The sequence below is a fragment of the Spermophilus citellus genome (genome assembly GCF_964194105.1).
Source record: "Spermophilus citellus genome assembly, chromosome: 2".
NCBI lineage: Eukaryota > Metazoa > Chordata > Mammalia > Rodentia > Sciuridae > Spermophilus > Spermophilus citellus.
In genome coordinates, this window is record NC_138183.1 from 23,001,499 (window position 1) to 23,016,184 (window position 14,686).

Here is a 14,686-nt window from a genome sequence, read left to right on the forward strand (position 1 = left end):
CTCTTCTGAGCTTGTGACTTGTCTGGTATCATTGAGCTAATCTAGAGTAGCACCAGAGGATTTGGGGTCAGAGGACTCATATTAACTGTCCAACTTCACTACTCCTTCTACAGAAGACTTGGGTCATATGAACTCCAGTTTACTTTTACTATTTTGAAAAGTATCATTCTCTTAGAGTTTAGAAGTATTTCAGGCATCACCCTGCATGTTAGTGGAACTATATGTTTACAGCAGGAGCTGACTAGGTCTTTTTCATTATGTCCCTAGTTTCCTGCAGATGTTCCATAAATATCTTTGGAGTGCTAAAAAAAAGGAGATTACTAGATGGGATGAAAACCATCTAAAAATGAATTTTTTAAAAAAGTGAAAGAATTTTCTTAATTTTTTAAGATGAAAAAAAATTCCCCTTCTGAACTAATTGCAACATTGAAACTATCATCTCAGTGTTTTAATAGAACTGGGGCCATGCTCTCCTGCTGGGAACTTAGCATCTTTCTAAGTTTTCTTAGTGAACATATTAAGGAGAGAAAATTTTGTTGTATTTTGTGCTTATTTTGCATCTTCTCCTGGAGTATGTCAGGACTGTAGGAATTCTTCTTCCTCACACATATGGAAGTGTGTGCTCTATTCCTTGACACTGGGTGTCTTGCTTGTCTTAAATCTTGGACATGGTGACCAAGTTGTTTGAGGAAACATAAACAGGGACCACATTGACTTTCTTACGTTTCATGCCAGACTGGGAATTGGGGTTGTTTTTGCTCTAGTTCTGGCTCTTCTGTGAACTAAATAAAATGTTCAATTATTTGGTCCCTTCTCTTCTCTGAGCTTCAATTATTTTTTCATCTGTAAATGGGTAGGGTCTAACCACTTGATGGTTTTTTCTCTTTACCCTTTGTATATAAACTATCAGCTCTCAAATGGGGATCATTTTTTTTTCTTTCTAGTTTATTGTTTAATGACTGGATGGCTTCTCCTCATCATCATCTCTCTAGCTTGGAACTACCTCCCCAGAACTTCTAGCTGTTATGAAGAGTTAAATTTAAACTTATGAAAATACATCCACTTAATATCACTAGGACAAATGATACAGAAGTCATGGCTTTTAGATATTGGAGTTTTCCTATTGGATTCCTGTGTTTCTTGCTGTAGTATTTGGCACTTGGTGTATGGATTTTTATTTCCTGTAGCCAATGGTACTTCACTCCTTGCACCAGTCCTCTTGCACTAATTGTGACTTTTCCTGTCTCTTTCTAGGTTCACAGTTTCTCCTAGCATGACCCTGATCTGATCAGTGACCACAAGAATTGGCTTCTGTCTTTGGCATTGTAGTACTGGGGCCTGATCACTACCTACCGCTGCAGAGCTGTCATGGCTGCTGCCTCTACTTCCACCCCTCTGATTTCACAGCCCCAGGTAAGTAAGTAATTCACACTAGCAGAGATTTGAGCTGATCATAGTTTTCATGAATATTTAAATTGAGTTTCAGAAGGAGCGTTCGACTGTAGAGATTGTGTGCATCTCTTATGATTTGGTGGGTGCTTGGATAATGGTGCTTTTGTGAGTGAGGTGCCATTTAGTTCAGGAAGCAGCTGGAACAATAAACAAGTGATGTTAGTAAGCTGGCCTCTGTTGGCAGGGGCCTTGGTTTTCAGTGCTTTAGGATGTCTGTTACTCTAGGCATCAGACTCCAGATCAAGACAAGTGAGTAGTAAATTTTGCTGCTATCCCTTTCTTTTATCTTTCTTTTTTTTGGGGGGTGGGTGGGTAAGGGTGCTAATGAAATAACTCAGAATGGATCAAGTTTTGCAATGCTGCCCTGTTGTCTTCCTCTTAGAATTATTATTTTGCTCTGACCTGTTGTAGGAACTTGGAAACAAAATGCAGTTCTAGAAACTTTTGGATGGTAGTCAAGGTAATTTTCCTGTACACCAAAGGGTAATGCAGTGGTACAGCAGGGACGTTGTCTTTGTTTGGATTATTGGATAACCTGTTCTGAGTATTTAGTAAACTCGTTTAGGCTCAGCAGCAGCGTGGTACAATAGGGAAACAGACTTGGAGTCAGCACGCCTCAGTTCACATCCCTGGGCCTTGGATTTTTGGGTTAAGGGCCTTAGCCATGCCGCCCTTCTCAGTTTCAGGTTCCTCACCTAATTAAATGATAGAATATATGGAAGGTACATGGAAGGGGCTCAGTGAGTATAGTTACCCATGATTTCTTTTTTTAGCTTCACTCTTCAGAGTGTGGCATCACTCTGAATCATTTATGAAAATCATTTTTAGGCCAAGGTTAAAGAAAAAAAGGAAGAGCCATGTGGATTGAAATTTGAAAGTTGATGATACACACTTTTATTCCTGTGTTTTGCAGGCTATTGAAACTCATATGTATTTTGAGTAAGGGTGCCTGTTCTTTTTAAAGAAGAGTGAAAAGAGGGAGAGAGGAAAAAGGGACATTTTTACTTCATTTACTTTAAGTGTTTTCCCCGCAAAGACCTGGGATTTTATCATGTGGCTCAAGTCCTTGCTGTACTTCACAGCTTTAGTATTCTTTTCTAGCATTTTAGTGCTACCTCCATCATGAGCTTTTTGTCTTTCTCATAAATGGATCATTGCCCTTTCAACATCCATTGACCTGGGACGTTTGGTTTTCTTTACCCTCAGTAGTTTTTTTGGTGCTTGAGAGTCTTAGAGAATGGCTAGAGAGATTTAGTGCCTGTTACCCAAGATCACCATTTCAAAGTCCAGTGCAGCTGTTCTCAGGTAATGACTGTTCTTAGCCTTATGTGAAGTGAGTAGGCCCTAGAGCAAGTTTCCTGGTCTAGGTATTTTAGCATGCCAATGTCCCTGTCATTTGTCAGCATTTCCAACAGCATCAACCTGTCTACACACACTTTTCTGTTACACAAACTACTATCAGCTGATGGGTAATATAAATACTTTCAAATGACTCATTTAATTAGAATGTTTAACACCACCCAAGGCAGAAAAAGGCCATATTTAATATAAACACATGGGGAAATGTGTATTCATAAATTTTCTGTTGGAAGATTAGTTGGCCCAGCCACTTGGGGGTGGAGGGTGGTAATTTGACAATAGATATAAAAATTATATACTTTTGCACATCCCTATAAAAACTCTCACATGTGAGATCAAGCAAGAATGCATAAAGATATTCATCGAAGAATTGGTTAAAAACCAAGAAGTATAAAACTTTCTGAATATTCAATAGTGGAAGGACTTAATAAATTCAGGTATGTAAATATGATTGAAATACTATGTTCTAGTTAAAAAAATGAGGCTATCAACATAGCTATATTGCCCTATGGAACCTTATGGGGGGCAGAGAAAGATGCAAATAATTCTTATAGGAAGATATCATTAAAACTGTAAAATGATACCATGTGTTTTTAGGGACAAACATATGGTACATAAATTTAAATCCAAAGTGAAAAGTTCAGCACATACATTTCCAATAGAATGATATTGTCCCCAAGAGGGCCAAATTTGGATCTTGGGAGATGAAAAATTCCTCCAAAGCTTAACGCTACCCAGCAAAATGCTGTTTAGTATTTAATTTTCCATTAAAGATAATTTAAATTTAATTAAATTTTTTTCCTAGAGGATCACTAATGAAAAGAAAAATGGTCAAAAAACGCTGACTTCTTGAAGGATGCACATGGCCCTCTAGTCACACTGTCTGGGTTAAAATCCTGCCTCCAGCGTTTACTGACCCAGTCATGGGGAAAGATGCTCACCCCTTGAAGGTTCCTCCATATGCTCATATACAAAATGGGCAGAGCAGTAATGGAGCCAGCCTCAGAGAGTTGTTTTAAAGATGATCTCAGAAAACATGTATAAAACTTAGAATAGTTTCTGGCACCTCTGCCCATGATATTAGCAACTGTTCCTGTTTAGCAAGCTCTACAGCAGGCTGGGGATACAAGTGTAGATAAGATAAATAAGGCTTTTGTCCTGCTGGAGTTTAGAAACATAGTAGAAGATGCACAGATTAGGGAACAAAATATTACAACCCTGTGTCACAAGTGCCATGAGACAGGAAGTAGAGATGTTTCAGGAGTAAAGCAGAATACCCAGAAAATAAGGACTCAAAGGATCAGGCAAGACTTCTTGAAGGGAGCTAATGAAAGAGTGTATTATTTTAGTAAGAGAAAGAAAGAGCAGGTGCAGATGTCAAATGTCCCAAGGTGAGACCGGGTGCAGTACTTAGAATTTGGTTCAGGGTGCTCACAGTATAGTAGGGCATGGGGTTGTAAACAGTGATGTTCCTGGAACCACCTCTGCTACTCCACAAGGGCCAATTGTTACGTTTTTAAGAATGTTGTGAGCCAGATTTTTTTCATACTGGTAGCTTGAAATTAGCTAGGATGGAGTGTTTACAGAAACTGGTAAATGTCATGAGTTAGGTTGTAAAGCTGCAGATTTTGCAGGGCCTTGCACATTATATTAAGGAATATAATATTGATCTGAAAGAAGCCTATGTTGTTTACTGGTTACCCAGGCTTTGGAATCTTAGATCTGGATTCAAGCTCTGATTTTTGACATTTCTGCTGAACAAATTCTCTATCAATGTCAACCATGGTTGTTGTCTCATTATTGTTGCCACATGTTGGGAACTTCCGATTTTAAAGGAGTCAGCAATAAGCTGGGGCATTAGATCACAAGGAGAGGTGGCTTAGGAGAGATGAAGGCCATTGGGTCACTTGTTCCAGGATCCTCTGATTATTTATGAGCCCAATTATATGTTAGTCTTCCAATGGAATCTGTACAAATCGTAGTCCAAGGCTAGCTTGCCCTTGCCTCTAAGCCTGATGTCTTCTCTTCCATTAGCAATGTTCAGAGAAAGTTAAAATTATTTAAATGCAGAATCTCCTTAGACAGCAAGTAATGAGAAGTTCATTTAGACATCTTAGCCTGCTATTGTCCGGCATGTGCACTTATACGCTGTTTTAGAGTGAATTCTTTTAGAGTGTAAAGATACACTCACATTCAAGTGTGAAAGTCCTGAAAATATTTTTCCAAGGTAAAAGCAACAATTAAAAAAAGAAAAAGCTTTTGATTTTGTTTCATTTGATAACAAAAACATTTTTCTAGTTAAGGCTGCCTAATACTAGACATAAACTAATTAATACGAACCAATAGCCTGTAATTGTTTCAAACAATAATAAGGAAGAAAGCTTTCATTGTCACCACTGCTGGGATTGCTGTGCTGTTAGTGAAAGATAGGCCTTGTGCTTTGAAGTGGGACAAGTTTGTATTCTCTGCTTTGCTGCTGCGAGCCGGATTTTGGTTTTCTCCTGCTGAGAAAGCACCTTACAAAGCTAGGTGAATCCTAGGGCGAAACTAGACTAGAAGCCTCAGGATGTTGCTGACTTACAGTTCTGCTCTTCCAAACACTGAGCTGATAAAGAGCTTCCTTATCCACAGGAAGCACCAAGGATGTGTTTGAAGGCAGGAAACCTGTTCATCACTAGGTGAAGTTAATGTGTTCATGTCTTGGGGTCATTGAGGGTATGGGATGGGATAGGAAACTGAAAAACTTAAGTTGCTATTCTCAGTAGCCATGTTCTCTTTCTAGAACTCTGTTGAGCATTCCCTTAATTGTGGTTGATCAAGTTGTGGGTAGAATAAGTAGAATTTAGATTAAAAAAATTAAATTTTTTTTTGGTGATACTACTTGGGATTGAATGGGGGTGCTCTCCCAATTGACCTCTAATCCCGTCCCTTTTTATTTTTAAATTTGAGATAGAGTCTCACTGAGGTTGAGGCTGGCCTCAAACTTTCAATCTTCCTCAGTCTCTTGAATAGCTGGGATTATGTGTGTGTGCCACTTATATCAGGCTGTTTTCATTTTAATGGAGGGGTCAGTAGTTTAATATCTGAGTGTGTGATTTGGCTTTGTTCAAATCCAAGGCTGGTAATAGAGGCAGAATAGGTGTCTGAGAACAAGGTATTTAACTCCCACACCTGTGATTTCAGCAAGGAAGGAATCTGTTCCTTCAGCATTTTACAAGGTGTTTCATTCTGTCTCTCATGTGCTGAGGGACTGTTTTGGTTTTTAGCCAAGGACATAAATATATTTTGATCTTTCCAAGTGTTTTCTGGTAGCTTTCAGTTAAAGTATTTCTTTAATTCTTCTTCAATATTCCAATAAAAGGTGGCTGGTCTCTCTGCATGTTGTCTGTTGGAAGACAAGTGTTTTTGAACATTGTTACCTATAGATTCTCCAAAATTCCATTGTATTTACAATATATATATATATTTTAGAAAGTTTTATTTATGTTATTAGAGAGTATTTTGGATTAAAACAACTGAATTACACATTAAATGAGTTGCATTTTTTAGAAGTTAAAAGATTTTTGCATGTTTTTCTTAGAACTTTCAAACATTCACAAAAATGAAGAATCATACTGTGACTCTCAATATAGCCACCATCTAGACTCAGTAGTTGCTAGCATTTTGCCATAGTGTTTTACTTGCTCCCCTTTTTGGGGGTGGGAGTGTGAGAAGCATTTTAAAGTAAATCCTGGTAGCATGTCATCTCATCACAACGCTCACATATCAGTATTCATCTCTAGGAAATAATTTGTTTGCATAATTACAATACAATCATCACATTAAACAAAATTAAAAACCCTTTACTATCACTTTTGTACTCAGTTTGTATTCAGATTTCTCTACTTGTTTCTCTGAAAAGCATTTTTGCAGTTAGTGTGTTAAAAAACATTGATGAGATCTGCACAAAAGCATTTTCTGTCTTACAAGGTTTAAGAATGTAATTCCATTTTTCTACTTTATTTTCTAAATAAAGAAGATTATATTGATAATCAGACTATTTCACTGTTGAATATAAAATTGAGACATACACAGAAGATTCCAATATAAATGAATTATTACAGTGGTTGCAGTTACTAAGTTCTGTATCTCTAACATTCTGTATCTCATAACATATCTTCTGATAGTGCTTTCTTTTAGACTAATGCATGAATGATAGAATGAAGAACTAATGCAGTATGAGTTAATTGCTATATGAAATTTCTGGTGACACATAACAAAGACATAGTGTGGTCTGACTCCCTAACATGCAATTGAGAAAGAGAATGCATAGGCTTAGAAACAGATTTTGATTCGAAGTGAGGCCATTGTAGCTAAAAGGCCTTTCAATGTAAGTATCTCTTTCAGCTTTATTTTTTTAAATAAAAAATAAAATAATGGAATTAAAATAATGTGTACTGTGCTCACAAATTTAAATGACAAAATATCTGCTCAGTGTTTTGTATAGTATCAACCCCTTTAATAGATACCAGGTATGCTAGTTCTTTCCATTTTCCTACTGATTATTCTGAGAGTTCTTTACAGAGAGAAAGTGGTTCCTGCTACATATGGTCTGTGTATATAATGTGCATATGTGTTATGCCAGAAGATCCATCAAAGGATAAACACTCTACAGAAAACTCCAATGTATTGCCAGGAATAAGTGCATATGGACATAAACATTGAGATTTCTGACTTACTCCATCTTGAACCATGTTTCTATTAGGAATTAGATTTGTTCTCATATTGCCATTTAAATTCTTTTATGCCCCTTCTTTGTTTATAAACTCAGATAAAGTTAGAGAGGATATCTTCCTTTGGAATCTGAGAGCACATTTAAATTTTCTTTTCATAAGATAAAATGTACAGGATAACCTAGGGTAAACCACAATGATAGCTTTCTTGTTTGTAGATTTTTCTTTCTAATACATTTTTTAATTGGCTTAATATTTAATGATTAATAGAGTTACACCTCAAAGTGTGTGGTATTTTCTTTCTTACTGCTCATAGTTGTGTTTTGTCTGTTCTTCTTTTCACACTCCTAAGTTCACCAGCTACTTTTATTTGAACTTTTCTTGCAGATTTGCCATGAATAAACATAAAGGTGGGACAATGGCCTGCTATTTTTACCATAATCCTAAGAGTCCAGTGGTATAGCTCAGTAATAGAGTGCTTGCTCAGCATGAGAGATGCCCTGGGTCAGATTCCTAGCACTGCCTGCGCCCGCCCCCCCCCACAAAAAAATACACACACATAAATAATAAATAAAAATGAAAAAATTCAAGATCTGTAACTTGCTGTAATAAAACTGTCATGGGAAAAAAAGAAAACAAAACCTCAGCCTATATTTGCTGTGTGTTGGTACTGCCTTTTGCTAATTGTATAAAATCACTTAAGCACTGTCCTTAGTTAAATCTTCCCTTTTCATAAATGATTGTTCAAGCAGGCTCAGGCTGGATAGAAGTGAAAGTGTGTTGATATATACTGCTTAGCATTAGAAAAGGCTGTGGCAATAAAGCAACTTTCAAAGACTTAGACAACTTTTAGCAAAAGATCAAATCCTGCAGAAAGAAGAGTAGGATGTGGTTGTTGTTGAACTAGGTGGCTTCCTGATTTCAAAGTCAGAATGTCCAGCAGGTGATTTCAAAACATATTTTACTTAAGTGAACCTCCACCAGCCAGCACAGGGAGTTTTTGGAGTCTTAGTTCAGGCTTGGGAGGAAGATCGGATTCAGGTATGAGCCTAACTCTGAGGGCTGTGCATACTCTAGAACTCTACTTAGCATTATCTTACTTGTGGTTGATTAGGTTACAGAACAACCTGAAAAAATAATGGAGGGCAGGACCCAGCAAGAATTCCAGCCAATGACCCAGTGGCTCAGGCAATAGTTCAGGGTTTACCTTTTGCAGACATGCTGGGTTGTGTAGAGATGACATGGATAGGTGTAAATTCCACCTCTGTGAGACATGTCCTTGCAGAGAGACTCAGCTGCTGCTCAGCCCACTGTCTCTTTCAAGAGTAGCTTGGAATACAAGGACCATCAAACCTGTACATGGGCCAGGTACTGTTGCGCACACCTGTAATCCCAGAGGCTTGGGAGGCTGAGACAGGAGGATCACAAGTTCAAAGCCGGTCTCAGCAACTTGGCAAGGTCCTAAGCAACTTAGTGACACCCTGTCTCAAAATAAAAAATTTAAAAAGGGCTGTAGATGTGACTCAGTGGTTGGGCATCCCTGGTATAAAAACGAAAACAAAAACAAAACCCTGTACATGGGAAGTCAATCCTGTGGCAGTGGAGAAAGAAAAGGCAGAAAAAATAAGGTGGCAAATGATAGGGAACATAAAATATGAAGATTATAGTCATCTGTCACATCATTATATTTTACTGTTTCAACTGATGCTTTAGGAATATACATTTAAGCAGAATTCTTATATGTACTTTTTGCCTGCATTTTTTAAAAAGGTTTGGACAAAGAGGAGGCTAATTCTATTTTAAATATTACATGCTGCTTTTTTATTGCATATTTTATGGTTTTCTCTAACCTAACCACAGAAAAAGAAAGTATAGTTTATAGAGACACACAATGTTGTAATAAAAGAGCACAATAAGGTAATGTAGTAGAAGATGTTAAACACTGAAAAGAAGTATATAACCCTGTCTTTTAAAATCAAAATGGAACAAGTTGATAAAGAAATATACATTCTGTTATTAGCCTGTACACAGAATGGACTATTGGGAAATAATGTTGCATTTTTCTCACAGGACAAACTGCAAAATCATTTTGATCTTTTAGTTCAAGAGTGAATGCACTTTAGAGATTTGGTTTATGAAGGTTTAAGTCCTTTGGGTTTTGATTTAAAATTTTCAAAAGGACACATGTCACAGTAATAGAGTGACAGATCCTCCATCTTAAAAAAGAGTAATATTTTTCCCTTCATTTTAGAGGAATTTTACATCTCTCTCCTTCCTTCCCCTCTTTTTTAATGGCTCAGACTGAATTAGATTTTTTTAAATAAAATACATTAAACACAGTGAAACATGTGGAATTACAATACCATAATGTATTCATTACCCAGCTTTTGTTTTGATTTAACTTCTTCATAATTTTTTGGACTTTAGTAAATAAAACAAATGAATAATTACAAAGTTGAAGTGCCTGATACTCCTTTCCAACTCTGTTTACCACCCTTTGGCCTAGAAAACTTAATATCTATCATTCTCTCCACATTTGATTGTAGATATATAACTATGTGAGAAAAATATAAAATATCTATTGTAGATCTCTGCAAATTTTTCCCAGTCATAAGGATAGTATACTGCAGGTATATTTGTGAAATTGCTTTAGTCACTAGTATGTATTATACCCACTTTGCTTAATTGCCTTTTGGTAAATAAAATTCTTGTTGTTCTCTTTAAGCACATATGTGATTATTCCCTAGCCAGGGTTAGAATTTTCAAGCTAGAGTATGAACATGTCCAGTTTTAGTGGTTTCACCAAACTATTTTTCAAAGCTATTGTACTGTTGTACTTTCACCAGCACTGTATGATTGTCCTTGCCAACTCTTGATTTTTTCAGAGTTGTTAACTTCTGCCAACCCCAAGGAAATAAATTGGATCTCACTGTAGTTTGTATTTAACTTTCTGTGATGCCCTGTCCTTTCCTCTTTTTCCCCCTTATTTTACTGGCCTAACAAAACCACTAGTGCATGTAAAAGCACTTGAGTTAACTTTGTTTTGTTTTTGTTTTAAAAGGGAATGTTTCCATGAAATTTGACAGTTTACTATACGTGTTTGGTAGCCACCTTTTTTAAGGAAATTAATTATCTTCTAAGTCTAAATTGCCAAACTATCATGAAAGTCATTAAAAAAATTATGTTAAAAGTTATAGCCAGGCATAGTGGTACACGCCTGTAATCCCAATGGCTTGGGAGGCTGAGGCAAGAGCCAGCTTTAGCAATGGCAAAGTGCTAAGCAACTCAATGAAACCTTGTCTCTAAACAAAATATACACAAAAAAAAAAAATAGGACCGGAGAATATAACTTGGTGGTTGAACGCCCCGAGTTCAATCCCTAGTACCCCACACCCCCAAAAAGTTATAAAACATTTTTTCCATGTCTTATGACAAATGACTTTCTTCTTCTCCTTAAATTTTTTGAAATGGTTAATTATATTAACCGATTTTTAAATGTTAAATCATCTTTGGATTCTGGAATAAACTCTACTTAACATATACAAACCCTATGGTTATCTACATATCTATAGGTTATCTACATATCTACATCTATACCCATTGCTGGATTCAATTTACTCGCATTTTATTTAGGAGCTGTCACTTACATTCTTAAATAAGATCGGTGATTTTCTCTCTCTCTCTCTCTCTCTCTCTCTCTCTCTCTCTCTCTCTCTCTCTCTCTCTCTCGTAACATGGTTATGTTGGTTTCTTACAAAGGTAACCAAATAAGCTTACAGAGACATTTAAGATGAGAGTGGAGGCATTAGAGTGAAAGCAGATTAAGGGAAGAGAATACCTTTAGACTTTAAGCCAAGTGTGCATATTTACCTATTAAGGAGTATGAATGGAAAGTATAACTCTTGAACCTGCAGTAGTGGAAAAGGGGGACCACAATCTGTTCAGCTCAGTTTGGGTTCATTCATTATCTGACACTCCCTGGACGTGCTCTGATTCTTCTGCGTATGCTCATGGTTTCCGTCCTATGCTGTTATTCTTTTGGAATGATGAGTTCATGATCAGTGAGTCTAACTTGAGAGAATCTTGCATGGCTATACTGTGAGGGCTAGGCACATAGACGAGGAAGGGTTATGGGAATATCATGAATTCAGGACCATGGTTTGTATTAATTTCTCCTCTTGTTGAGATCTCAGAATTGAGTCTAATTTTCCATACCAAGCGTTTGTGATTTATATGTTTGAGGTTATGATTTCTTAAGAGACTCTTTTTATTTTACTTATTTTCTAATTTGGAGGCTAAATTAAAACTGACCTGCTTCCTTTTCTCTGAAGTGCAAAAAGGTAGATTATTGATTTTTCCTGGTATACTGTTCTCTTGATGTGGAGATCTTTAAGAGCTCTAGCTTTATGGGTGGATATCACTTCTAATTCATTGCCTCAGTCAAGGCCAAGGGTTTCTGTTTCCTAGTAGTCTTTAAAATCTTGTCCCCAGAGTCTTTGATACAATCTGCTGCCAGGGCAGCCTATCACATGATTTGCAGTTTTCTTTTAGCTCAGTGATGTATCTAAAAGCCCATTTTTTATATCGAGCACATTGTAGGGTTTTTAGTGATTTTTACCATTCTTCCTCTTGGGGACAACACAGAATTCTCTGGAAATTTGGAAAGTGTGATGATGATGAGGACCACCTGTTCTTAGCCTGGTGGAAAAAGGCTATGACAGAGAAAAAGCATTTTCATTGACCTACAATTACTATGTTTTCCATAGTTGCTTTATGCATATTTATATGTTATATTGAGGTATTTTGTTGCTTTATAAGTGGTACTTGATGTACTTTTTCAGATAAGCTTTTTAAAATTTGCATATTCTTCAGCAATTGTAAGGAGTCTAGGTTTAATACCTTTTGGAGTTTATCAGTATTGTTTTGTGGCCTCTCTTCTACTTTTAGTGGGAAATCATAATTTTTTGTTTTCTTGTTTCTAACTGGAGACTACTCTAAGAAGATGAGAAATATTTTTCTTATCCATAAATTTAATGGTATTTGAATAAATTCTGTGCTACTTTTCTAATCTTTATAGGGGGAGGAAGTATGTCAAGGTCTGATTATTTTGCATTTAAGAACTAGAATTGAAAAGGTCTTAGAGAGTCTTTATGGAGATTGAGATCTCAGAGGAGTTATGGAACTTGATGAAGACCAAGTTAACTGGTGGGCATCAAAATCAGGAAGAGACCTGGTTAGCAGAGGCCATATATCAGGTCCTCACCCATGTCATTGTTATGCTTTATCAGAAGAGGGAACAGTGTTGGCCTGATTTATACCTTGTTTCTGTTTCTTTCTCCAGGATAGATAAAAACCTCTCTTTTAATAAGAGTATGTCAGTAGAGTACATATTTATATTCTTACCTGAATACTTACTAACTCACATAGGTATAATTACTAGTCTGTGAATTTATGCCAGGTGTTCCCTCTTCCTCTTGGTTATTGAACATGTCATTGTCTTGCAGGAGATTAGAAAATGCATCAGATGAACTGAGAGTGGCTCTACTACAGTCAGGTGTATCATTTTGGTGTCCCTTGAAGGCAGGCATCATGCAGTCCATGGTATCACAGAATACTTGGTATTCTGTGAATGCTTGTGAATGTGTGAATGAATAAATGAAGTGTACAATGAGGATGAATAGCCTGTGTGCCCCTTCAGAATTTAGGTTTGGCAGAATTGTTATGACTTCCCTCACAGATAGGATGAGGTAGACTTCTTAGATTTGGAACTCTCTTCTCTGTAGAGCAGCCCTTGAGCCCTGCCCCCAGTCATCCTGAGATGTAGTGATTAGAGGATGAACAGGGCTCCATTGTGGATTTTTTGCCATGGAAGACAATTTAATTTTCTATCTTATCTGTATTTTTGTTTCTTGGGCAGGGAAAAATTCGATAACTTCTTATAGCAGAAATTTCTAACTGTAGTAAGTTGAATTTTAGAGTAATCTTTTAAAAAAATATTTACTGTGTTTTATCTGAATATATTTTTGTTTTCCCCTAATTTTTTTATAATAAACATTGCTTTTCTAAAGAGAAAAAGAAAATCATTTCTAATCTTTTAACTTTTTAAAATTTTTCTTTTTTAGTTATACATGACAGTAGAATGTATTTTGACATATCCTACCATTTCTAATCTTAACTAGACAAACGATACAAATTTGCCATTTTACACATTGTTCATCCTTTCTCTCTTTTGTATTCTGTTTTTCTCCAGTAATATGAAAAGTCACCCTACTTTATTATTTAATTTGGTGGGTTTTGAATCAGCATATTTTAAATTTATTTTGAAAATTGTCACAGTTTAATATGTTTTGCTTGTTTACCCAGTAATAAGAGAAATTTACATATATTTACATTCTGCTCCCTGAGTTCAAGATCTTATTAGTATCTTTAGTGATTTTTTTGGTCCCAGATTATTATTAATATTTTTATAGGTATAACTTCTTTTAAGGATTATTGTGGATATCTGTTTTATAGTCATGTGAAAACAGTCATATGCCTTGTAGGTTTCCATGCTTGCTGCCAGTGTTTTTGCTCTATTGCACATGTGCTTTTGTTGTTTTGGTTTTTTCTTTACTTTTCTCATGACTTATTTTTATGGGTATTTTCCTTTGGAGGTAAACACATATGATGTTATTTTCTGCACTCTGCATGTCTGGTACTGTTCTTTTTGTCCTCATGTGAAAACATCAGGGTAGATGAATGTGGGGCCTTCCGGATCTCAGACATTTTCTCCACAAAGTAGAGAATCTGATTGTGTGGGTCCTGTCCTTAGGAATTCTATATCAAAAGCTTATAGTTGTTCTGTTCTTTCTCTTACATATGTGATTCAGTTGTATTCTATTTAATTGTTTCTCTATACTCCTAACATTTTTTTACCCTGAGATTCCAAAATCATATCAAGCTATATTTTAATTGTTTTTAATTAACTTTGTTTTGTAATTTATATAAACTTAAACCAGGAGGCTGAAGTCTTTTTCCTTAAGCAATAACTTTTCTTTATTTGGAGCTGTGTTTCTTCAGCTCTGCTTTAGTCTTTCTTGGATTCCCAGTAGGACTCAAGTTTTTCCTATGTATACATCTTTTTCTTTTGTTCTTGTCGTCTCTGACCCTCTTTTCTGAGTGCT

General features: G+C 36.2%; 1 protein-coding gene and 1 long non-coding RNA gene across 6 annotated transcripts in view; one reads left to right on the forward strand and one right to left on the reverse strand.

Moving 5' to 3' along the window:
* Positions 1-14,686, reverse strand: part of LOC308642952 — a 1,001,730-nt gene that overhangs the window by 419,010 nt on the left and 568,034 nt on the right. The gene's annotated exons all lie outside the window — the stretch shown is intronic.
* The window catches only part of LPAR1 (lysophosphatidic acid receptor 1), a 146,565-nt gene that overhangs the window by 72,706 nt on the left and 59,173 nt on the right, over positions 1-14,686 (forward strand). For all 5 annotated transcript variants that reach the window (XM_081279665.1, XM_081279667.1, XM_081279664.1 and 2 more), the window contains one exon: positions 1,255-1,413. In XM_081279665.1, coding sequence (XP_081135791.1) covers positions 1,369-1,413 — 45 coding nt within the window. In that variant the 5' untranslated portion in view covers positions 1,255-1,368. The remainder of the gene's footprint in view (positions 1-1,254; positions 1,414-14,686) is intronic.